At 51.0% G+C, this 25,008-nt stretch overlaps 9 protein-coding genes across 9 annotated transcripts; 6 read left to right on the top strand and 3 right to left on the bottom strand.

The window, feature by feature from the left end:
- Positions 1-549: 549 nt before the first annotated feature.
- Positions 550-4,692, top strand: M436DRAFT_13030 (uncharacterized protein; the record flags this gene model as incomplete). Its single annotated transcript, XM_013571026.1, has 1 exon — positions 550-4,692. A coding segment is annotated over one exon (4,143 nt), but the record flags the coding sequence as incomplete, so codon positions are not given.
- A 1,213-nt stretch (positions 4,693-5,905) lies between these two features.
- Positions 5,906-7,500, top strand: M436DRAFT_48190 (uncharacterized protein; the record flags this gene model as incomplete). Its single annotated transcript, XM_013571093.1, has 3 exons — positions 5,906-6,336; positions 6,462-6,622; positions 6,722-7,500. The coding sequence occupies 3 exons, from the start codon at positions 5,906-5,908 to the stop codon at positions 7,498-7,500; spliced, it is 1,371 nt and encodes a 456-aa protein (XP_013426547.1).
- A 1,210-nt stretch (positions 7,501-8,710) lies between these two features.
- Positions 8,711-9,721, top strand: M436DRAFT_48154 (uncharacterized protein; the record flags this gene model as incomplete). Its single annotated transcript, XM_013571086.1, has 1 exon — positions 8,711-9,721. One exon carries the CDS (start codon positions 8,711-8,713, stop codon positions 9,719-9,721), a length of 1,011 nt encoding a protein of 336 aa, XP_013426540.1.
- Positions 9,722-11,156: 1,435 nt separating this feature from the next.
- M436DRAFT_64373 (DUF866-domain-containing protein) lies at positions 11,157-11,812 on the bottom strand (the record flags this gene model as incomplete). Its single annotated transcript, XM_013571238.1, has 4 exons — positions 11,157-11,423; positions 11,480-11,545; positions 11,601-11,715; positions 11,778-11,812. 4 exons carry the CDS (start codon positions 11,810-11,812, stop codon positions 11,157-11,159), a joined length of 483 nt encoding a protein of 160 aa, XP_013426692.1.
- A 219-nt stretch (positions 11,813-12,031) lies between these two features.
- Positions 12,032-14,008, top strand: M436DRAFT_73335 (uncharacterized protein; the record flags this gene model as incomplete). The annotated part of the gene is made up of 2 exons (XM_013571326.1): positions 12,032-13,728; positions 13,765-14,008. The coding sequence occupies 2 exons, from the start codon at positions 12,032-12,034 to the stop codon at positions 14,006-14,008; spliced, it is 1,941 nt and encodes a 646-aa protein (XP_013426780.1).
- A 237-nt stretch (positions 14,009-14,245) lies between these two features.
- Positions 14,246-14,799, bottom strand: M436DRAFT_64375 (uncharacterized protein; the record flags this gene model as incomplete). The annotated part of the gene is made up of 3 exons (XM_013571239.1): positions 14,246-14,353; positions 14,411-14,690; positions 14,738-14,799. The coding sequence occupies 3 exons, from the start codon at positions 14,797-14,799 to the stop codon at positions 14,246-14,248; spliced, it is 450 nt and encodes a 149-aa protein (XP_013426693.1).
- Positions 14,800-15,234: 435 nt separating this feature from the next.
- On the top strand, positions 15,235-16,837 carry M436DRAFT_48289 (nonsense-mediated mRNA decay protein 3; the record flags this gene model as incomplete). Its single annotated transcript, XM_013571108.1, has 2 exons — positions 15,235-15,299; positions 15,352-16,837. 2 exons carry the CDS (start codon positions 15,235-15,237, stop codon positions 16,835-16,837), a joined length of 1,551 nt encoding a protein of 516 aa, XP_013426562.1.
- A 694-nt stretch (positions 16,838-17,531) lies between these two features.
- On the bottom strand, positions 17,532-21,696 carry M436DRAFT_82475 (5-oxoprolinase; the record flags this gene model as incomplete). The annotated part of the gene is made up of 3 exons (XM_013571327.1): positions 17,532-18,419; positions 18,470-21,583; positions 21,637-21,696. 3 exons carry the CDS (start codon positions 21,694-21,696, stop codon positions 17,532-17,534), a joined length of 4,062 nt encoding a protein of 1,353 aa, XP_013426781.1.
- A 673-nt stretch (positions 21,697-22,369) lies between these two features.
- On the top strand, positions 22,370-24,863 carry M436DRAFT_64378 (ankyrin; the record flags this gene model as incomplete). Its single annotated transcript, XM_013571240.1, has 2 exons — positions 22,370-22,532; positions 22,591-24,863. 2 exons carry the CDS (start codon positions 22,370-22,372, stop codon positions 24,861-24,863), a joined length of 2,436 nt encoding a protein of 811 aa, XP_013426694.1.
- Between the last annotated feature and the right edge of the window lie 145 nt (positions 24,864-25,008).

Here is a 25,008-nt window from a genome sequence, read left to right on the forward strand (position 1 = left end):
ATTACGGACAAAATATTCCTTGACCCCAACGACAAGGACGAGGAGATGAAAGGAGGACCGGATCTGTCGCCAAGACGCGCGGCATTCGTCGGTCATGCATGTTTGTCCACTGCGCACCTCGTGAAGTGGTTCAGGTTGATGGAACGCGGCAGATAGAGTGCGAGTGAGAGTCAGAAGCTATCGAGTAGGTACGAGCGAGTCAAACATCTGCAGCAAAGAAGCAAGGCAACGCGCAAGAGAGCGAGCCTCTTTTCCAGGCAATCGCATCTCGGCGCGGGAAAGAGCGATCCCCGCGCGTCACAGCCAGACGCGCTTTCCACATTCGCGTGTCAGCCGCGACCATCCAAGCAGCTTGTCCTTGCCTTGTACATATTCTTTCATCCACATCTGTACATCACCATACCGCAGCCCATGCCTCGAACGCGCAATCGCGCCAGTGCTGCGCAAGAGAAGGCTGTTGTCGAAGAGCCCGTCGTCGAGGAAGCACCTGCCGAAGAGGAGCAACAAGAAGAGGACGAGCACCAGAGCATCGAGGGTGCTTCGAGGCCGCTGACCTTCGGCGAGTCGCTGACATGGCGCGCTGGGAAGCCTATTCCTGTCTCCGAGCTACTGCGCCGACTGAGGACTCTGCACACAGAGCTGAGCCAGCTGGACCAAGAAGATGCACATCGCGACTCGCTCGTTCCCGTCGCACAGGAGCTGGCCCACCGCAACCTGCTTGAGCATCGCGATCGCGGCGTCAAGGCTTGGTCTGCCCTATGTATCGTCGAGATGTTCAAGTTGCTGGCTCCTGACGCCCCCTTCAAGGCCGCCCAATTGAACCAGATCTTCTCCCTCATCATCACCCAAGTCCTGCCTGCTCTCGGAAACCCACAAGATCCATACAACGAGCAGCACCTGTCCATCATACGATCGCTGGACGAAGTCAAGAGTATTGTACTGCTTACCGATATCCCCGGCGCCGATGGTCTGCTGTACAAGCTGTTCACAGGTGCCTTTGACATTTTCGCAGACACGTCCAAGAACGACAAGGCCGAAGAGTTGGGCAAGAATGTCGAACATCACGTCACAAGTCTGCTCGTTACCGTCGTGGATGAGAGCCCTTCGCTGCCAAACGATGTTGTCGATATCATCCTGGCTCAGTTCCTCCGTCTCGATCCTACCACCTTCCCGCTCCAGCTAAACAAAGCCACCCTCGAATCCTCACGCCCTTTCCATCTTCAACTGCCCCCACCAGCATACAACATGGCCAAGAACATCTGCAGCTCGTGTCCCGACAAGATGTCGCGCATGGTTGCGCACTACTTCAACTCGATCATTGCCGACCTCTCAGATGGTCTCGACAGGTCCAACTCGCGAAAGTCCACGTCTCGACGACGAACTGGCGCCGACGACAATGATGATGAGGAAGATGATAACGACCGCGACGCTCCACCTGCCGGGCCGTCTGCAGAGGAACTCAAATCGTTGGAGAAGGCTCACAGGCTGTTGCGCGAGCTTTGGAGGTCTGCAGCGCTAGTCATACAGAACATTGTTCCGCAAATCGAGTCCGAACTCGCTGCTGAGAACGTCGATATAAGATTGTTGGCTACCGAGACAGTTGGCGATCTGATTTCCGGTATTGGCGCAGCAGGCCCTCCCACCCCAATCGCGCTCGACCCGGCAGCATACCCTTCGCAAAGCATTGATCCACCCTCAGCATATTCCAGGACATACAACTTCCTCACCACTCCCGCTGCTCCGCACGCCTTTTCCTCAGTTCATGCCTCTACGTACCAAGGCTTCCTCAATCGCCGCAACGACAAATCACCTCGTGTCCGATCCACATGGGTGATTTGCGCTGGCCGTATCCTGGTCACGTCTGCCGGTGGCGTTGGACTCGATCCGAAGGAAGAAAATGCTTTGCTTAGATACATCTCCGACATGCTCGTAGATACCGATGAGCATGTTCGTCTTGCTGCTGTCCAAGCCATCGGTCGTTGTGACTTCGAAACCATTGTGCAACGCATAGGTTCGAGCGGCAGCGTAACCACTCCCGACTCTGTCTTGTCAAACCTGGCGGACAGAATCAAAGATCGCAAGCATAGTGTTCGTGCCGAGGCCATGTCTCTACTCGGTCGAATCTGGGGTGTCGCCGCTGGCGCCATTACCGAAGGAAACGAGAGAGTCCGCATGCTTCTTGGTGCAATTCCTTCGCGCATTTTCGATGCTATCTACATCAATGATCGCGAGATTACAGCGTTGGTGCAACAGGTACTTTACGACTCACTGCTGCCCCTGAGCTATCCTCCAATCAAAGCCAAATCCACGTCCAATGGCGACTCGCAGCGTGTTAAGGACAGCCAGATACCGGCTTCGCAAGTCACGAAGGCCCCATCACCTGATGCTATCCGCGCCGAACGTATCTTGGTGCTGGTTCGGGATCTTGAGCACAAGTCAAAGACGGTGTTCTTCACAATCCAGGCTAAACAAAGTAAGATGGCGCAATATCTAGAGGCATTCTTGAAGCGTTGCGAAGATTACAATGGAGGTGTCAATGCAAAGAATGGCAAAGAGGGAAGTGGCTCGTTATCCAGGCTGATCGAGTTTTTTGCACAAGGCCGTCCCGAACCTCTTGTGGCCAACGACCACCTCTGGAAATTTGCCAAAAAGCATGATAGGAGGTGCTATCAGCTTATCCGATTCGCGGTCAACCCTGACAGCGAATACAAGAAGGTCGTCAACGCTATCAAAGAACTGACAAAACGCGTTGAGGAGCAACCCAGCCAAAGTTCTGCGATCTTGACGACCATTCTCCCTATCATCTATCAGGCTAGCGTATTGGTTTACAGCAAGAGTCATGTTCCCACTATCGTTGACATCTCTCGTACCGAGGATAAGGGTCTTGGTCCAGCTGCACATGAAGTACTAAGGGAGATCTCAACTCATAATCCCGAGGTCTTCAAAGCACACGTACGCAGCTTGTGCGCTACACTCCAGGAACAAGTGCCATCGGAAGATAGACCAACTGAATCTGGAATTGTCGAGACTCTGAAAGCGTGCGCAGGCTTTGCGCAGAGGTTTCCCATGGAGATCCCTCGTGAGCGTGCCTTTTTACAAGCTATGGTCCAGTTCGCTCTCCACGGTAATCCTTCGATAGCCGCAAAGCATGCAGTTTCGGTCATTGTTGCGGCGGACGAGAAAAAGGACATGTACGTCAAAGATATTGTCACCAAGTGCGTGCAAGGCTTCGAGTATGGCGAAGATGGCTACCTCTCAAAGTTGGCGGCGCTCAGTCAACTTATGCTTCTGTCTGCCAAGGACACGGAAGACGAACACGATAACATCTTGGAAATCACGATTCAGAAAGTGCTCTTGCAAGTACGAACTGAAGCCAAGCCAGACGACGTTGACTGGCAAGAAGAACCAGATGATGAATGTGAAGCCAAAATCTGGGCTCTCAAGATACTAGCAAACCGACTGAGATCTTATGCTATGTCTGTACCCGACAGTGAGATGGAGTCTGTGGCTAAAGAGTTAGCTGTTCCAGTCTTCAAGCTACTGCATCGAATTGTTGACAAAGACGGAGAGCTTTCTAAGGCCCAGGGTGAAACCCCCAAGCCCCACCGTGCACGCCTCCGGTTGAACGCCGCTATATTACTCCTCAAATTGTGCAGTGCACATAAGCGATTCGATGCGCTAATGGAGCCGAAGAACTTCAATCGCCTTATAGTTGTCGCTCAAGATCCCTTGCCTGAGGTCCGCTCTGCTTTTGTGGATGCCATCAAGAAGTATCTCGGTCAAGGCAGACTGCCTTCTCGCTTCTACACTCTAGTGTTTGTTTATGCTTTCGAGCCAATTGCAGATATCAAGAACGCTGCATTGACATGGCTCAAGGGGCGCGCCTCAACGTTTGCCAGATCCAAGGAGACCGTGATGGAGACCACATTTGCACGCTTTCTCAGCCTGCTCGCTCATCACCCAGATTTCTCCACGGATGCGGACAACCTACAGGACTTCATTGATTATATTATGTTCTATCTGAAGGCCGTTGCTACGCCAGCCAACATCACTCTTATATATCACATCGCTCAAAAGATGAAGGCTGTCAGGGATGGCATCGATGAGAAGAAGAGTGACAATCTGTACTGTCTGTCAGACATCGCGCAAGCTGTTATTCATAGATACCAAGAGCTGCAAGGTTGGACGCTGTCAGTTTGGTCTGGCAAGGTCACGCTTCCCGCTGTTCTCTTCGGCCAACTATCAGGCCATACAGTGGCGCAGGAGATCGCTGATAAGCAATATGTACCAGAGAAGCTGATAGAGAAGATCGAAGATCTGGTCAAGGAACGTCTGCGTACCAAGAAGCGCAAGTCGGAAAACACAAGTACTCAGGTCAAGAAGCGCGCCAGAGCAAGCGAGGGCAAATCTTCCAAGGCAAGCGCGAAGAAAGTCAAGAGCGTTAAAACGCCTAAGAAAAGGAGAGCGTCCAATGCCAACGCTTCGGCCCCAGCGAGTGAGATTCGCCGCAGCTCGCGCAAGTCAGGAGCGAAGAGCTATCTCGAGCAGAGTGACAGCGACGAGGAAGCCGAGGATATCGACGACGCCGACGAAGACGATAGTAACGACGAAGAAAGCAACGCTGAAGACCAAGACATGGATGATGCCGAGGACCAGGAGCGTCAACAATCTAAGGCTGGAAGCGAAGACTCTGAGCCAGAAGCTGTCGAACCAGAGCAAGAGGAGGAGCCAGAAGAGGAGAAGGTCGTATCACCAGTGCCAGCACCACCTCAATCACGGCGATCTGGCCGCGCGGCTCCTAAAGGCAAGAAGGTTGTTCCTGCCGCAGCCGCCCCTAAAAGATCCAGCAGGAGGAAGAAGAATGGCGCTGCTAGCGACTCTGAGTTGAGTGATGCACCGTCAGACGTGGAGTAGTGATATCAAGTTGCATGGCTTCTTCAATCTGTGTCTTTTTGCTTAAAACATGAATATGGCTTTCTTTTCGTTCCTCACTCTGTCAGCCTTAGCAGTGGGCGTTTCTCTGTTTTCCGCCAGCATAGTTTCATCTGTTTTCGTTGATCCATCATGTATAGCAACCAACCAGTATCTAAACATATCAGGGCGAGCTCACCACCTGACCTGCATGCATCGAGACTTGAGCCAACCACCGGGTAATTTCCTCATGCGGCCCGGCGGATCAATCCCTCGAGGCCCGCATAAAGATCAGCAGGGTCGCAGGTGGATAAATTCAGAGAACCGTGATGGTCATCTATGTCATATATCATATGTATCACTGAATATGATATGAAGAATTGGTCGCCACTGGAAAATATGTGATCGATTCTTCCATCATGTTTGTAGCACTGATCCACTCGTTAGAGAGACGAATAGCGTATGCTTCTCCGCCGGCCGAGTGCAGCTAAAGTTGCGAAGGAACCAAATTTTGTTATATGATGTATACAACGTTACACCCAAGACATTCGGCTTGAACCACCTACGTACTATTCGCAAACTACTGCTCGCTCCTATAGCCAGCTCCTCTTTCCCCTCAAGAGAACCATTTCCCTGTTTATTCCAACTGTGCGTTGCATTTTACTTATTCTGCCCAATTCTTTCGAACAGGGCCAGTGCACCGCCCATTACGTAGGGGAACCCGTTTGTTCCGCACGCGGCTCTGCTCTGTTTTCCTGGCACCGTTGCAAAAAAGTATATAGAGCGACCACGGCCCCGGAACGCCATTGTTCGGCAAGGGGAACGTATACGTACCCGCGCCTTTTCTTACTCACAAACTATACCTCGCTGGCAACCCCTCTTCTTGGACCCCTCACATATATACAATATACAACTCGTGACTCGCTCCTCTGCTGGAACTGGTAGGAAAACGAAGACCAAAAAAAACATCGAAACATCAGAGGCACCTGGAGTAATGGCGAGCCCATTTGCTTCAATCGCCAATCAGAGGGTCTCGGCCCAGCGACCGCCAAAAGACAGACCGGAACTGGATTTTGACAGATGCGCCGCTCTGCACAACACAATAGCCATCTACGGCTGGCTACGCAGCGGCCGCAAGGTCGCCGACATGGACCGCAAAACCTGGTGGCAGAAGCGCGGCAATCCGACTTTGGAGGTTCTATTACGACCGTCTCTTGTCAAGTTCTTGAAAAAAATCTTCGATTTGCCTGGAGGAGACGGAAGCCATTTTTTCTATTACATCAGCAGAGTTGCAAAACCTAGGGAAATGCTGTATCTGGGTGATTTGTTGGATGACAACGAGAAGCCGCTCAAGGGAGAGAAGCATCGGTTTATTACTCTGTACATGACGAACAAGGAATTGGTCAGTCAACGGAGTGGCATTGTGTAAGAAGCATCTCCTTCAGATTTCGATGGAAAATCCGTGCTCTTTTTCCAACCTCAGGAGAAATCGAAAGCAGATGATTATCGAGTGTGTCAGAAAGTAAAACAAGGCTAATCACGGGATACAGATACGATCAAGAAACCGGCAAGGCAATCTTCATGCCAACCTTTTTGCACATCTTCGACCTGTACGACCAGAAATTGCCATGGCAAAGGCTAGAATCAATCCTCAGCGCATACATCGACATGATCGAAGCCGGAAAAGCCGTAGCCTTACACGAATCCATTGGTCGCGAACCACGTCTGGGACCAGTACAAGACGCAGACGGCCAAACCTCATGGCAAGAAATCGCACCTTCAGGACCAAAAGTAGACCCTTACACTGGAGCTCGACGGTCACGCTACGACACGCATCCTTGGAGCTTGGTTTCCTACACCCACGGAGACTTGACTTCATGCCTCAAACTCTGGGAAGAACTGTTTACGGAAGTCGAAATCAAAAGTGGATTGCGAGATGAGGAAGAAGATCCGAATACCACACCCCTCTGCAGTCGCTCTGGCCTTTCCGCTGCTGGTGTGCCCAGAGGTTTCGCTTACGATTTGCTTTCTCACGCCCGCCAACCGCGTATCTGGTACGTGGCACCTGGCATCCGCCTACCTCAAGCCTCAGAATTCGTGAACCAGCCCTTCAAACACGTTGCAGCGCGCTACCCAAAGGAAACAGAAGGCATCAAGATGCCATTCTTGTTCTTCCGCGCAGAAGGCACGGTGACTTCCAAACAAGCAAACTTCCGCTGGCCGTTCAGCACAGTGCAAGAAGTTCCTTGCGGCTTGTATCTTGACTCTTACCCAAACAAAGAGAACCCTTTTGAAGATGCCTGTCGTCTTGTTTTGCCCTTTGCAGTGGGAGCAAACAAGAAAGCTAGAACCAGTGATGGTAGATTGATGCAAAAGAGCCATACAGAGGTTTATGCTCACGGTATTAATCCGTTTACTCTACGCCATGGTCCTAAATTGACAGCGATCCTCGAGAATTGGTTGATGAATGTCAAGAGTGGGCATTGGACTGTGGATGAGCAGGGTGTTTCTGGCGGAGTCGAGGCTTGGAAGCAGGCGGACACGGAAGAGCATTGGGATAAGTATGTTTCGGCGCATTTGGCATTGTAATGGACAGCATGGGATTGAAAAGCATAGTATGAGCATTTTCTTTCTAGGCATCTGATATCTTGAAGCATTCTCGTGTCCTAGAAAGTGATGATTTTGAAGCTTTTTTTTCTTTTGGCTCTCTAAGAAGTAATTTGAGCCTCCATGTCAGCTCACTATTTCTTCGGCTAAAAGAGACGTTCCTACAATGGTGATGCTTTTCTAGACCAGGAACAACCCCGGGCTTCCTCCTCTGATACGCACACGTGTGAATTAATAATCATCTGTCAGAGTCATGGTCTCTACGTTTTAAAGTCATTAGGATTTTCTTCCTGTCAGGCATCCCAACTGTGATTTGGTGATTGCTGTATCTCATCGACCGATTTTCAAAGAGCCCGAGGAGATTTCTTTTCAGCCCTTTGTAGACGGAGCCGTTGTTCTCGTCACTATTTCTGGTGTCTCGCCTTAGGTAGCAAACATCCACTCATCTGATATCATCATCGTGTTCTTAAGTCGGGAAACTTGCCTTCGGAAGCTTGATGGAGACACATCCGCTGGACCCTTGGCATTGATCGAAGCTTCTGTCAACCCTTCTTTTTGACACATGCGAAAAAAGAAACCCACGTGTGTGGAAACTTTCGTACTTGTCGCAACCTTAGCAGTAGAGTTTGATGACAAGGGGGTATCTGTTGCACGAGACTCCTACCTTCATACTAGAACTGAGGGTCCTGATAGACGCTGGTGGCTAATTCAACGTCCACAACAGTAGAGAATCCCACAGTATGCTTGCCAAGAATGATAGTAATATGCGCATTCGCAAACCCCAAGGCGGCTATCTGCTGCCGGGTGAAGCGATTAAGAGCAGTAGGTCCTATAATCACCAAGCAAGATCAGCCCACGGATTGTTGTCAAGGCGTCCCGCGTCCCAGAATTCGAGAGGAAAAACAGCAGATGTATTGCACTTGCGCCGTGAAGATCATCGTCACCTCATTGCCCGAAACCCTTGCCCGATCTCCAGCACCGACAATCCCTAGGCCTTGAGATCGCGACTCAGGGACTGAGTGGGATTCTAACGAAGAAGCTCGTGACATCCTCTTCTCCATTCTAGCTGTTCCTTTCTCTTTTCCTTAACACTGCTACAACCAATGTCGAAGCCTTGGCCTACAATATCTCAACCCTTTACAGCATTCTGTTGCTGCAGTGCAGCAGCAATACTCAAGAGCCCTTACGCCAGATGGAATCATGGAGTGACCTTCTGAGCAATCTCGAGTCCGACGAAACAGAAAGCATATTTCTGGCAACCTGTGACCAACGCCTGAGTCACCCCTCGACCACATACCCGCCTCCCGAACTTCCTCGCCATGACAGCGGCGTCTCTGGCGTTGCGGTAGAAGATGACACCAAGCCCTTGCGCCGCTCGAATGCTGCTTCGTCTCTGCCTGCGAACTCTGCAACAACCATTTCTAGAAGAGAGCGACCCACTCAGGACGATCTTGACAGTGCCGTCTGGGTTAGCACAAAGCAGAACGGCATTGTACAATACTGGGCACCTCGCTATGCCGATGTTCACCACCACAACACCGCAGAAAATGTCAGGATTTCACACATGGCTAGCGTAAGATCAGCAGTGGTTGCTCAAAACACTCCTAAAGCATGTACAGCAGTGGACCTAGCGTCAGGTGCCGGATCCTTCGCGTTCAGCCACGCAGCAGCTGGGGTCCACAAGGTTCTTTGCTGGGATGCGAATCCATGGAGCATCGAAGGCTTGAGAAGAGGTGCGATAAAGAACGGGTGGCACATCCGCGTCTATTCTGGAGACAGCAAGAGTGTCAAAATGCATTCGAAGACCAGAGTGATGGCGTTCTGCGAGTCTGGCAATAATGCTCTGGTCAGAGTCCGAGGCTTGAAAGACTCGCTGCCTCCGGTCAGACATGTGAACTGCGGAGCTCTTCCCACATCTCGCGAGTTCTGCGAGACAGCTGTAGCGATTCTGGATCCGAGACTTGGAGGATGGATCCATGTACAAGAGACGTATCGCATGGAAGAGGTGATCTTCAAGGCCAACAAAACCAGATTGGAATTCGAGGCCATTGTCGAAGGACTGGACAAGGAGAGAGGATTCCTGACACAAGCCAATGGTATAAAGAGGAAGCCTGTTGTGCAACATATCCAGCGTATCGGATCGGACGTTCCGGGCATGTTCCACTGCATCATAGATATTCATGTTCCTCCACTTCCAATATGAAACCACTCACTCGTCCAAAGTCCATTGATTCGAATGGTCCTCTTGCTCGGCTCCATCGTCCTCCAACAAAGCCTCTTGCGCCCTCTGCGACGCCAAATAATCACTGTACACACCCGCCCACTTCTCGATCTTATCCGTATGCTCAATCAACTTTTGAATTGAAAAGCAGAATGGTATGAACACATCCGGATTCTGTTTGATCTCATCGGCCGCTTTTGCCAGATCGATGACTTCGGAGATGGAAAGACCGCCTCTACCCCATGTATCTGAGAACTTAAAGTAGGTGCGCTCTACAGCAGCTACGAATTCATCGTGCATGCCTTTAAGTTTGAGCGGGTTGGTTTTGAGACAAGGATGATCGTAATTTGGGTGAGGAAGGTGATAGTAAGAGCCATGGTAGCCATCTATACAGAATGGACACCAGCGATCGAAATGATTAACCCAGGTTTCCTTGGCTGTGGCGATGATCTGGAACACGATTGACCTGTGACCGCCTTGTCCGAGGTCTCCTTGAAACGTGACTCTGATGTCTTTGAACATCCCCGCCGTGAAAGGCAGTGTTCCCAACCATGCGAGTGTCTCGTCTGCGAAACTCAGGCCATAAGTCTTGTCTAGGCCTCTTGTGTATGAAGCTTGAAAGCTGTTCACACGTAAGAAGGTTGGGAGACATTCTTGCCTGATTTGCCTATTTACACAAGCTAGAGCTGGTGTTCGCGTGACTTCCAGATGCATTCTCCGTTCTCTTACTAGAGCGTACTGATATACCCGTACTCTGATCTCTGTTGGTAGATCTAGGAAGGGAAAGGGCTCTTCTGTGTTTAGTCTTGGATCTTCGGTCATCTCTTCTCGGGCGAGTGCCAGTTTTTCATCCTGGATGGCGATCTTGCGTCGATGTTTTGCGAATGCTCTAGCGCCTGAATGATATTGTGAACTGATTGGGATCAAGCCGAGGTTTCGATACGCCTGAGAGACTTCGCTCGATTGAGCGGCGTCCAGGTAAGACATGCCGACTGTCTCCGAACCTTTTCAGCGTCTAGAGCAATGTTTGATTTCCGATGAAGAATCTATGTCGAGATGGTATTACGCTCAGGCAACTTAGTAATGAGGAAATTCAAGATGGAAGCCGAGAGCGACTTGGTGACGTGCAGGCAATCGGCCAAAGCTACCTACTTTCCGCGCAAAACCCTCCACGCAGACCAGTTTCTTGGCACTTCACGAGGAATGCGCTCGGCATGGTTATGCGAAAGACGTGCTTCATTCTGCCTGTGTATTCCATTGGTCCTCACGACATACTCTTCAAAAGACCTATTATTGAACGATTCGTCGCTCTCCAAAGGAAGCATTCAGTAACCCAGATGGTTGCCCGAGATGCCGCTTGACCACTTCCAAACAATGATTATCCTTGCCAAAATCCCAACATGATGCAGCATGATGTTTATGCGCGCTTGATCTCCCATTTCTGGCCCTGAATACTGACTTCCTCGCTGGCCTTTTCGTCGTAGTCGTACCAATCGCCTTCTGTCAAATCAATGGCATCGAACTTTGTGTTTGATTCGACGCCAATGGCCTTCCACTCGCCATCGGGTTTGAATTCGACGAACTCAAGGCCTCTGCAGTCGAATTCGATGATCTTTTGGGCCTTGGGGGTATCGCTGTGGGTGTAGGCTTTGGGTGCTTCCTTGATGGATGCAGAGTGTTCTCTCTGTTTGAGTATAGATTAATCTGCCAGTTTCACTAGGAGAGAGAATATAGACAAACCTTGCAGTTCTTGCACTTCCAGACAAAGTTGGCCTCACCCCTGCTGCCGGACATCTCATTTTGTTCCTAGATGAGATGTTGGCGGTGAAAGAAAGAATGGAACGACGGTGAAGGAACCTACGAATCTGCTCACGCTGACCCAGTTGGGATGGACCTCACGACATGAAGTGCATTGCACCTTGAAGGTGTAGTAGAAAGGGCTGTCTTCGGTGTCGATGGGGGCGAGATCGGTTACACTGTTTTGAAAAGTGTTGGCATATGCATACTTATGATCGATGCCCGCAGCTACATGACCTACCCGTTGAGCTCGGCGGTCAAGAAAAGTGCCAACATGATTCGATGTGATTATGTCGAATGGAGAAAGGTTGTAGTTTGGAAATGCTCACAGTTGCATGCAACAAGCAAGAGAGTAACGAGAACACGCCAAGGCCGAGCGTGGAGTCGGCCCAAAAAATACCGGCGATCAATGACCAGACACGGCACAACAACAACCCTTCCTTTGCGATTCCAAGGACTCGGTGGAAGGGGAACGGGATGCAGCAGCGATAGATGATGCAAACAATTGGGTCTCGGATAGCGCAGACCGGACTTAGCTGCCATTGCCCGTCATGTGTCACAGCCGGTGCCAGCATTGTTGCTAGACGGACCACCAGTGCTGCCGCCAGACGGCCAGTGAGGTGGGCTCTATCCTCGACCTTTGTATACTCGGGCATCTTCGCCGCCGCCGCTACCACGGATGCTGGCTTCAAGCAAAAGAGACGGGAACAATGGGACCGCGCCATCGCCGACATTAAACACGATCTGCACGATTCTGAACTGGACAAGGGTTCCACTACTCAGGACTTCACACAGCCTAAGCAAGAGAAGGATGAACATGTGCAGGATGAACAAGAGAAAGAGGAGACTGTGCTGTGGAAACCCCTCTTCAACGACCCTCAGCAAGCCATTCTCGAGGACCGGCAACAAGAAGCATTCGAGGATGGCGCCATGTGGCCTGCGAACACTGGCTCTCACCTAAATCGAAATTTCGTTGCTCCCAATTCTATCTACGCCCGAACCTGGCATCGCGAGAGAGCCCTCGCCTCCCGCTATTCTACCAAGAAGCTGCGCACAACCGAATTTGCTGTCGACAAACTTATTCTGCGTATGCTCCTACACCTGGATGACCTCGACTCCCGCAAGGATATAGACGCTGTCGTACCGGAGTCATGTCGAGACTTCTTTGGCGCTCCTACTTCCCACCTCAAGGCTCTCTTGCTCTACACAAACGACCAGCATCTGGCGGCCACTACGTTTCCAGATTCTGATGCCGATGCACACCCTGACAGCTTTCCGCGTCAGCACAAATACGGTGTCAATTTTGGACAGGACGAGTTTGGTAATTTTCACCAAACTAGCCAAGACTTGAACAATGCTCTAGGTCAGCTATTTGAGACGCAAAAATCAGGGGGACTGGCCTACAAGGATCTTGTAGCAAAGATTGCTTACAACCTCTACATCTCTCCAGCACCCCCTAGCTTGGACTGCTGGAATACCCTGCTTTGCTACTTCTTAAGAAGTGACAATCTCTATCTGGTCGGCCCTCTGTTGCATGCAATTCGCAATGCAAATGTTCGGCAGAACGAGACCACAATCAGGGAAACACTCAGATACACCATCATGATCGGCTCGCCTGCCAAATTCGCCCGCTTTGTTGATAACATACGCGGTCTGGGAAAGGGTCTGATGCTTGCAAAGTCAACTACCAACATCAGTGATTCCGGTCGTTCTCGTCTAGTCTTGAAAGAGACCAGTAAGATTGTTCAGAAGCCACACCACTCACCGGAAGTCTTTGAGATGATTATACAAGGTGTCTTGCGCTTTGTCGGTTTCGAAGCCGCCCTCCGAGTTTGGAGGGACATGGTCGCAGATGGATGGGGTTTATCAATTCGTGGCCTGACTCCTTTACTCGACAATCGAGCGCGGAACGCAGACTACAAAGGCGGATGCCAGGTATGGGATGCAATCAAAAAGCTGCAAGAGGACAGTAGAGTCAAGGGCAAACCAGAGAAGTTGTTCGCTCGAACTTACACGGCTATGTTGCGTCTATGCAGTGCTTGCGACGACATGGTGCGCTTCGATGAGATCTTGCGCGAAGCACGCGCTGCCAAGTACGAGCATAGAACACTGTTGAAGATGTTCAGAGTAGAGATGCTTGCAGGGTCATCACCAATACCTCAGATGGAAGAACCCGATTCTCACATACAACGGTATATTCAGGACGTCACACGTGCGGAGCTTGAGAGGATTCAAATCAAAGGATCCGAGAGAATGGATGAGGAGGTTTCGGCGATCCCGGAACCTCCTGTTTTCAGCCACACACCGTCGGTACGCCCCCTTGTCAGGTATTTACCAGCGGACGTATTCTCTCATGTTGAGGATGACGAAGGATGGCTGGATTCATCCTTCGACGCAGTCCCTGATCGGAATCTCGAGGATGCCGATGACGAAGATTGGCTGGATTCACCAATGGAGTTAGCAAGGAACTAAGGAGGTACGGACTGTATATACAAGCAGAAGATCATTGCACTGGGATTCGGCGTTTTACAGGAAATCGGGCAAAAAGACATCAAGCGATTGATGCATTGCTTTTGGAAACGGCTGGGCGTGTATGGTTGTTGGGAAATCATGTACAACACAATACCAATGGGAATACGATAGAAGATGTAAATATCCATGTCATTATATTTTTGTATCAACAAGTCTGCTTGCTAGAGAGAGACAGCTTTAGGCAAGAGCGACGGCTGCCTTGTAGATCTGGTAGAAGCACAAAGCCAAACCTGCAGTCCAAGTCATGGAACGAGCGTGACTGGCTTGTTCTGACGAGGTGTTGATCTGAGTACCAAAATAAGCATTCGATGCAACTCACGATGGAGATGACATTTCACTTACGTAGAGAAGAGTGTAAAGAATTCGGATGCCCAAGAATATGGCAGCGAACTGAGCATTGCCAACATCGGTCCTTGTGAGCTTCTCGGCAAAGACACCAGACAGAGTTGCAGCGATGAACAAGGGCAAACTCTCCATGCTGTTCTTGTGTGCAGCTTCGGCACGTTCGTAGGTTGCAAAGACGGCAGGAGGCAGGGTCTTCTTCACGTGCTGAATGTTGCTCTCGCCTCTACCGTTGGCATTCGACCATTGAGTGTGCTTCTTGACGGTCGAGAGTGCGTAGCTGGAAGGTTTAGCTGTTGGGTATCAAGTCAATTGACTGCTACTTACGCGTGAGGAACCACAGCCAGGAAGGTGAAGGCTGGAATGGCAAGGAGAGCGTAGTCAGGCATCTTGGCGGTAGTGGAATTGGATCGTTGTTTGTGAGAAAGTGTAGAGCTTCTAGGATTGGAAGGAATTGGTCTCCTTGTTGCAGTACGTAAGCTCTGTCGGGATCGGGTCTCCTCTTTATAGTCGAGGTCGATGATGACGCCGTTGTGTGTAAGTACGAATACGAGACAATGTGTTATCTTATCAATCAAAGCGGGGTGAGCCCTGTGATTTTCGCCGGTGGCGCATCTGCTGACTGAAGAGAAAGTCGTTCCTTCGAGAATAATTTGTGTGACAAGACTCAATCTTTCTTGCCGTCCACGTTCGCCTTTTGGCCCTTTGTCGCCTCAAACCACTCCTCAGGCACTCTACCGAAGTGCTCATTTGCGCCACTCGTCAACTCGGCGGCGTAGATTCACCCAGCTCAAACCAGTTTTCACTCTTATCAGCACATCGTCATGTCGATGGACCTCGACTCGGTGTCGATGGCACCTGCTGCCCAGCGCGAGGTGACCAACGCGACGTGAGTTGGCCTTCTACCTTGCCTGTTTCCTACCTGTACTCACAAGTACCAGCATCCTCTGTTGTAACTGCGGTGCTCCCATCGACGGCACCGTCGCAGCCGGCGCTCTCTGTTACGATTGTATCAAGCTCACCATCGACGTATCCCAAGGCATTCAAAGAGAAGGAACTCTCCACCAGTGCAGAGATTGCGATCGTTGGTTGTCACCACCCAACCAGTGGCTCGTTGCCCAGCCCGAATCGCGTGAACTCCTCGCCCTCTGTCTTCGCAAACTGCGCGGTCTGAACAAAGTCCGCATCATCGACGCCTCCTTCATCTGGACCGAACCTCACTCTCGTCGTATCAAGTTGAAAATCACTATCCAACAAGAAGCTTTCCAAGGCACCATTCTGCAGCAGACATTCGAAGTCGAGTTCGTCCAGGCCAACCAGCAATGCCCCGATTGTCAAAAGAGTTTCACACACAACACATGGCGCGCCGTCGTCCAGGTCCGCCAAAAGGTCACCCACAAGCGTACTTTCCTCTACCTCGAGCAACTTATCCTCAAGCATGGCGCCCATCGTGATGCAATCAACATCAAGGAAATTCACGATGGTATCGATTTCTTCTTCTCTGCGAGAAATCATGCCGAGAAGTTTGTCGATTTCCTCAGCAGTGTTGTGCCCATGAAGAGCAAGAAGTCGCAAGAGCTGATCTCGATGAATGTCCACACTTCCGAAAAGACGTACAAGTTCGCCTTCTCTTGCGAGATTGTGCCCATTTGCAAGGATGACCTGGTCGCTCTTCCCATCAAGCTCGCCAAGCAGATCGGAAACATGTTCCCTCTCGCCCTCTGCTACCGTGTCGGTACCGCCGTCAACCTGCTCGACCCCAACACTCTTCAAACCGCCGAAGTCGCCACACCCATTTACTGGCGTGCTCCTTTCACCCCAATCGCAGATATCCCTCAGCTTGTTGAGTTCATTGTCATGGACATTGAAATCACCGGACCCACAAAAGGACGTATGGTTCTTGCCGACTGCACCGTTGCCCGTGCCGCTGACCTCGGTGTGAACGATACCACATACTTCTGCCGTACTCACCTTGGTGCTCTCTTGAACCCTGGTGACAGCGTCATGGGATACCTCCTCGCAGGAACCCAATTCAACAACAACGAATACGAAGAGATCGAGAGCAGCAAGACATACAAGTCTGCAATTCCCGATGTGATTCTGGTCAAGAAGCACTACCCTCGCCGCAAGAAGGCCGCCGGCCAGAAGAGAAACTGGAAGCTCAAGCGTATGGCCAAGGAAGAGAGCGAGATGCTGCCCCGCAAGCAGGACCAGGAGCGCCTCGAGCGCGACTTTGAGCTCTTCCTGCGTGATGTTGAGGAAGATGAGGAACTTCGCCACACAATGCAAGTCTACAAGGCACAGCAAGAAGCCGCCAACGAGATGGAGATGGAGACCGATGATGATGACGATGAGGAGGGTCCTCAAATCCCTATGGACCAACTGCTCGACGAATTCGAGGAGATGAACATGCAAGATGCCGAGTAAAGCTCTTGTATAGGTTCTTGATTACGTGTTTCCTGGCATGGTCGACTTCCTTGGAACAGGTTGATCCACACAAAATGGGTTACGGGATGTTTTCCTCACGGCGTTGATAGCATGTAAAGGCGTTTCTCATGTCCGTTATGTTTCTTATCTTTTTGGACGTTTAGAGATATCCATCAATGTCAGTCGCAAAAATCGCGGCATACTCTTATCACAATCACACGATGCTCTTTACGATCTTTCCAACCATATCTGACGTGCACCATCTGAGCATTCTTTGGCTCGTCTTTGTTTAACGTTCATGTCTTTGCCCAGCCAGTGTCAAAGTCATTGTGACTTCTTCAGCTACCAAGTCTAAGTTATCCTTGTGGGCAGGAGGTGCATTGAAGCTGGCTTATCACTGTCCTCAATGCAGAAACGGACAGCGTCGTGTCAATCACGCGTGCAGAAGCTTCGCTGATTGATGCAAAAATCGAGCGAAACTTCCTATACCAATGCTCGAGGATGGCAATCGGCGACTAGCATTGAGCACTGCCAATAGAGGGTGGTAGTAGGGGGTTTGGGTTTTCGAGGAGCTTTTGAGAGGCAAAGATATTAGAACTTGAAGATTTGTGGTACAAGTGGTAGCCGAGGTGACACGGACGACTGCATCGTGTCTCCCTTATCAATCACTATACGAATCGACGGCTACTTGTACCTAAGCACTAGCTTCGCCCTCAGCCTGCCTAGAAGCAACACTTCCACCCTTCCAATGACTCTTTGGATCGCTCCACAAAGTTTTTGCCTTGCTCTCCTGACCAACAGGTCCCCAACCACCGCCACCCGGCGTATTGATAATAATCCTCTCGCCAGGCTGGAATGCCGCGGTATTCTTGCCTCCGAGGTTGATATACCTGACCTCCTGCTCCTCCTCCACTGAATCCTTTTGTTCAGGTGCCTTGACTACATTGCGCACCCACAGATTCTTACCGCATTCCGCGTCTTTACCACCAGCAAGACCGTAAGGGTGGTACACACGACGTTCGCTGAGGATGGAGACTTGGACAGGGATTCTGAACTCGATGTCACGGACAACGCCGTCGCCGCCGTTGTGTTGGCCTTTACCTCCTGAGCCGGCGCGTAAGCTGAACTCGCGTAGAATGACTGGGTATCGTCGCTCAAAGACTTCACTGTCTGTGATGCGTGTGTTTGTCATGTGTGTATGCACGCCGTTGGTGCCATCCCAAGTGGGTCCAGCGCCTGATCCTCCAGCAATGGTTTCGTAGTAACCAAAGCCTTTGACGTGTTCTTTGCCATCTGCGTTGCCGCCGAAGCCAAAGGTCAGGTTGTTGCAATCGCCTTGAGAAGCAGCGCAAGCTTGGAATGCCTTCAAGACTACATCTGTGACTCTCTGACTAGTCAACACGTTTCCGCCCACCACGGCTGCAGTGGCTGAAGGTGACAAGAATGATTTCTTGGGGATCTTGACGTGGATGGGGGTCAGACATCCTTGGTTGAGGGGTATGTCTTCGCTGATGAGACAGCGGAGACAGTAGATGATGGCGCTGTACGTCACGGCTTCGGGTGCGTTCGTATTTCCGTAGACCTGTCGATGTTGTTAGTGACAAGGCGATGGACGAAGCTGCTTGATCTTACCTCTGGCCCTGTGCCTGTGAAGTCAAATACGGCCTCGCCCTTTTCTGCATCAATCTGGACATTCAACTTGATAGGACTGCCATCATCCATGTAATCAACAGCTGACAAGTCTTGACCCTCGAAGCGCTTGCTGACGTCCTTGAGTAACGCACGAACACTGTTTTCGGCATTTTGCTGAATGCTTGTCATATAGAACTGCACGACATTCTCGGTGTAGTCGTCGATGAGTGTGTTGATCAAGTTGATGCCCTTCTGGTTAGCAGCGACTTGAGCCTTCAAGTCGGAGATATTGTCAGCCAGGCAACGCGTACCACTGCATCCGGGATACTGTGCTGGTTCATCGAGGAGAAGCTCGGTGATTCGCTTCTCGTTAAACCTGCCCTCCGAGACCAGCTTCTCTGTCTTGATTGATGCTCCTTCCTGGAAGAGTTCTCGAGAGTGAGGGGGCATGGATCCAGGAAGGATACCTCCGATATCTGCGTGATGGGCACGGGAAGCGACATAGAACACGATTTTATCGCCACTGAATGCTGGCGTGATGACCGTGATGTCAGGCAAATGTGTGCCACCGTACATGGGATGGTTCGAAACCAGAACGTCACCTCGTTTGAGCTTGCCCTCCCAAATCTTTGCCTGCTTCTGAACACACGTAGACATGGAGCCCAGATGCACAGGAAGATGAGGAGCGTTGGCGACAAGACCACCTGTCGAGTCGAAGAGAGCACAAGAATAATCCAGTCGCTCCTTGACGTTGGTGCTGACACTAGTCTTCTGTAGCGCACGACCCATCTGCTCTGCAATAGCCATGAAACGATGAGCAAAGATACTGAGCATGATGGGATCAACGGTCTCGGTGTCGAGCTTCTTCTCAGAACCATCGCTCTCGCCAATATTGATGACAACGTGTGTGTCGATGATCAGAGCAGAAGCGCCCGGCGTGACGACAATAGTCTGAGTGCCGTCAGCAATGATTGCAGGTCCTTGGATACGGTCGCCAAGTTCAAGATCCTCGAGCTTGTAGATAGAAGTCTCCTGTCGGCCACCCTCGAAGTACACCTGCGATTTTCCGTAGACCTTCTCGTCTTTCTCAACATCTTTTGGCTTGACTTCTTGCAGCTGTTGGTCGACGGTCTTTTCTAGGCCTTCGAAAGTCTTGCCAATACCGCGAGCTCTGACGTCGTCGACGATGATATCTCTGTCGGGCAAAGTGAAGCCAAACTCTTGCTCATGCTGCTCGACGAAGGCTTTGCCGAAAGCCCAGTCGTCGCCGTCGAATTTCTTCTCAGCATCTTCCTTGCTCGGCTTGATGATCATCAATGCTGATTCGGTTCCTCGATACCTCATGTTGAGGTACTCTTCGAAATGTACATGGTCTTCTTCGAAGCCTTGGTCCTTCAAAGTGACCTTTGACTTTTTCTTGAGCTCCTCCATCTTGTTCTGGAAGTACTTGCGAGTATCACCGTCGTCAGAATAGACCTTGGAGTCAGGCTCTTGCCGTTCGTCGACGACATCAGCAAGTGCCATGCCGTAAGCTGAGAGAACCGAGGAGTATCTGTGGACGAGAATTTGACTGATTCCTAGAGCTTCAGCGATGGCGACTGCGTGCTGGCCGCCGGCACCACCAAATGTTGCGAGTCTATGCTTCGAAGTATCATGACCTCTTGCTTCAGTCAGACTGCGAATGGGTCTTGTCATGGTCTCATTGGCAATTTTGATGAAACCATAGGCGACTTCATCGGCGGACATGTTCTTGTCCTTGACTTCTTGGTTGATCTTCTTTGTTAGTTCTTCGAAAAGCTTCTTGCTGGCATCAGGGTCCAATCCTTCGTCTTCGTTCTTGCCGAAAATCTTGGGGAAGAAGTCAGGTAGAAGGCGTCCAAGGAACAAATTCGCGTCGGTAATTGTGAGTGGTCCGTCTTTTCTGTAACATGCAGGCCCAGGGTGTGCACTTGCTGATTCTGGTCCGACAACGAATAGACCATTCCTAAAGAACAGTCGTGAGCCTCCACCAGCAGCGACTGTGTTGATATCGAGCTGAGGAGATTGGATGGTGACACCAGCGGTCGTGGTCTCAAAGACGTGTTCATATCGTCCTTCGCCGTATCTTGATACATCAGTGCTGGTTCCACCCATGTCAAAGCCAATGACGGGCGTTTTCGTCTTTGGGTCGTATGAGGTCAAGGCATATCCAACCACACCGCCAGCAGGTCCGCTCAAAATAGCGCGCAGTCCCGAGAAGGAGTCTACATCAACTAAACCTCCATCTGATTGCATGAATTCACATCGCGCTCCTCTTGCGCCTTCCTCGTTCTTGACACTGGCAGTGCCCAGTCCGCCTTCGAAACCTTTTTGGAAGCCGTCGATGTACTTACGGATGGCAGGAGTAAGATAGGCATCTGCACAAGCGGAAGTAGCGCGAGGGACAAGCTTGATCATGGGCATCAGCTCGTGACTCAGACTGACGTGCTCGAAGCCAATCTCCTTTGCAATCTTGCCAACTAAGGCTTCATGGTTCGGGAAAGTGTAGCCATGCATGAGACAAACTGCGATACTCTTGAGACCAGAATTGTATACATCCTGCAGTTGCTTGCGTATTTGATCATGGTCGGGTCTCCTGAGAATGCGAACAGCTTCGCCTGACAAGCCGGTAACAAGCTCGGCATTCTCGCCAGCCTCTTCGATAGCCTTTGCTTCTGTGTGGTTCCTTGTAGGGTCCTCGGCGTAGTCTTCCAGAGTGACTCTCTCTTCAATCTCAACGACAGTCTTGTAGAGGACCTCGGGCTTCTTTATTGCCAGATCAAAGATGTTTGGTCTGCTTTGATTGCCGATCTCTAGGCAGTCCTTGAAGCCTTTGGTAACGACCATGGCGATATCTTCGCCTTTTCTCTCCAGCAAAGCGTTTGTTGCTACGGTTGTGCCCATCCTAATGCTTTCGATTTTGGTCGTGTCTAACGGCTCGCCTCGGGGGATATCTTTGCCAGTGAACTTAGAAAGGAGACGGCGAATGCCTTCCAGAGGGGCATCATCGTAATTTTGGGGGTCTACAGAGAGAAGTTTGATAACGACATCGTCTTTCATGTTGCCTGTGCCGGGGTTGCCGACACAGTCGGTGAACTGGACTTTAGTAAGTAAGGTGGATTGGGAAGGGTGCCTAGCGAGAAACTCACAGTGCCACCACGATCAATGGCGATACGAATGCCGCGCTCGCTTCTCTTTTCCGAGGCCATGATGTGCAGATGTGATGGGTATACACTCGGGAGTTTGGTGAATGTCGACTCTCGATACAGAGTGAGGTGTGGCGGGGATCAAGTGGTCATATGGGCAGTAACACTGTATGAAATGGAGACGCGACAAGACGGCAAAGGAGAAGGCGGGAGTTTATACGGATAGCTGCTTAACAATTGAGGATAGAGGATCGGAGAGGGTCAGCTATCGTGTATCGCTGCCCCACGGCATTGTGACGTGCGTCGGAACTGCAGGCTGTCGTGGCGGGGAACCACGGACATGTCTCTGGCAGGAAGATATGATTCTTTGTCGGCTCGGTGTACACATGAGCAGCATATAGAGTAGCAAGTCGAAGAATCGATTTAGACAGTCAAGCCGAAAAGAAGTGATTGCGAGATGTGGAAGTTAATTGCTTGTCTTGAGACTGAGCGACTCGATGGGCAGCTTCCGCACGGACGAGTCGCAACCGGAGGGGACATGTGGGAGATGATGGTGCCTGCCTCATGTTTATCCTTCAACGTCTGCAATCAATCTGTCGCGCAATGTCGCCGTCGCCCACCTTTGCGTATTGATCATACTCTGTGACACGACCGGCTACATGATTGTGCAATGAACGACTCCCACCCTCGATCCATCGCTGCCGATAATCCCCTGTACTCGTAGACAAGAAGCGCCATGGAAGACCACCCGGACCACCACGACCATGATGAGGATCAAGGCTTCGATGAGCAACCCAAGCCGCGCGAACTGCCCGCCGACCTGCCGCGCTCTCTCGATGACCGCAAGGCTTTCTCTGGTTACGGCAATGTCGAGACCGAGTACTACGATGCCTGGCAAGGTATGCAGCTGCCTGACTTGTACCACCATGCCCCCTGCCTGACCATCAAATCCGACAGGCCAGTCCCAGTTTCTCACCGCTCCCACCATCGCTCACTCGAACAATTTCAACCTCTCCCTAAACGAACCCGACAATTACGATCCCTCGGAACACGACCTGGCTGAGCACGACAGTCGGCTGGCCCACATGTTGGCAACCCAGGTCCGCAGCAACGACGACGACAACGATATCGAGAGCACAGAAGAAAACCTCGTGAACGACAAGAACCTTTCCGACCCCGAAAAGAGACAGATGCTACAAGACTTCCTCTTCATGGCTGCCAGCAATGGTGACCTTGGCCGCGTCAAGCGTTTGGTCAGAGGAAGCCCCGCCGTATACATCGACGTGAATGCTGTGGATTCTGAAGGTACTCCTCCGCTGGTCTACGCAAGTTGCTTCGGTCACAAAGATGTCGTCATGTCTCTATTGGATGCTGGCGCAGAGGTCGACAAGCAAGATAAGAATCAATGGAGTGCTCTCATGTGGGCCATGACCAACCGTCACAAGGACATTGCCAAAATCCTGTTGGATCACGGCGCCTCAACCGAAATTCAATCGTCTACTGGAAGGACCGCTCTCGATTTTGTTGCTCCAAACAGCGACATGTCAGAGTACCTCAACGACAGTGGCTACCAAATCGGGACTGCTGGTGTGACAGACGATTTCTACAATGCCGGCTTCTCCCAGGACCGCTTCGAGGAAGAGATGGCCGAGAATGAGATGAAGCGACGCATGATGATGGAAAGTGCTATGAACCTTGAAGTCGATCTGGGTAATCTTGGTTTGGACGAGCAACCGGAATCCGCGGATGAGTTTGAGGACTCGCAGGAATTTGTCTGGGACAGGTGCCTCAACGACCAAATGTTTGTCTTCCAGGAGAACGACTCGGATCGCATCCTCAACATTGTTGTCACCGAGATGACTCCCCAGCGATCAGCATCCCAAAAACCTATACCCGCCAACATTATATTCCTCGGAGCACGATATGCACATTACCACTCCAGCCAAGAATTGTTGACCGAGTGGTTGAATGCAGCTCAAGACAAAATCTACGCAGTCGTAGAAAAGCACCAGTGGGACATGACTATGCTCGCTTTCTGGATGTCCAACACAACCCTCTTATTGTACTACCTAAAGAAGGATCCCGGACTCGCCGAAGTGACCTCGACATTCCAAGCCAAAATGGCAGAGCTGATCCACGAGATCTACGTCCTGATCATCCGCGACGCCGAAAGACGAATGGACAAAGTCCTAGACGAAGCCATGCTTGACCACGAAACAATCCCTGGATTCGAAGACATTGCATTTCAAAACGAATGGAAATTCTTGCGGTCGAAACCAAAAGTGAAAGCGCCTGAACCGCTAGAAAAACGTTTCAGACCTCCCTCGCCGAAACGACGGGCCCAAGTGTCTCCGAGGAATATCACTTCCTTGCTTTCTTCGACGTTATTTGTGCTGGATCTCTACGATGTGCACTCGGTCATCACCACGCAAATCATGTCGCAGTTGCTATACTGGCTCAGTGCAGAAATCTTCAACCGCATCATGTCCAATAAACGCTACCTCGCCCGCACAAAAGCAATGCAAATCCGCATGAACATTTCCCAACTCGAAGACTGGGCACGCACGAACAACCGCGCCCCCGAACACTTTGAGAACGGCTCTCTAAACGCCACAGGCGAGAACATCATCGAAGCTGCACGCAAGCATTTGGCACCAGTGGTTCAATTGCTGCAATGGCTTCAGTGTTTTTCGTCACTGGGACAGGATGATGAAGCACTGGATACCACGTTGCAGCAATTACCGGCGTTGACGACGAAACAGTTGTTGCATGCGGTAAAATACTATCGTGCAGAGGTTGGCGAGAAGATTCTCCCCAAAGCGGCGCTCAAACATGTGGAAGAGAGCAAAAGGCAACTCGCCCACAAAGCTCTAGAAGAAGCCTCTGCACCACCTCCCCCTCCCTCTGCTACCTCTACAACACCAGCGACATACGCAAAAGACGCCAAACCCCCACCGCCTGCACCACCCATCCTCCGCAAAGACGAAGACGATTCACCAGAAGGCAACCTCGTCGATCCCGCTTTGCTGCTTCCTTTCCACCTACCCACATCAACGGATATGCTAGTAACCTACGGCGCAGGCTTCGGCGGCGTGAACAGAGAAAGGGAAAGAAGATATACCCCTACTGTGCCTCCAGATTTTTTCCAAAAATTGGATCCGAAGGGGGGCAGGAAGGATTTGTATGAGGATGCCAAGTGGAGTGACGAGGATGTTGATTTGGGTAGTTAGACAAAGAGTATGCAGAGGAGAATCTTGTTCTTATCGAAGCTCTGACTAGTGTGCTTTTTGGCTTCGTGTGTGAGCAATGTATATTGTGACTTGTGCTGTTGTGTTGTATTACGAGATTTGGCACAAGAGAGGAAACCAGAGCATC

The sequence above is a fragment of the Aureobasidium namibiae genome, assembly GCF_000721765.1.
Source record: "Aureobasidium namibiae CBS 147.97 unplaced genomic scaffold scaffold_10, whole genome shotgun sequence".
Classification (NCBI taxonomy): Eukaryota; Fungi; Ascomycota; class Dothideomycetes; order Dothideales; family Saccotheciaceae; genus Aureobasidium; species Aureobasidium namibiae.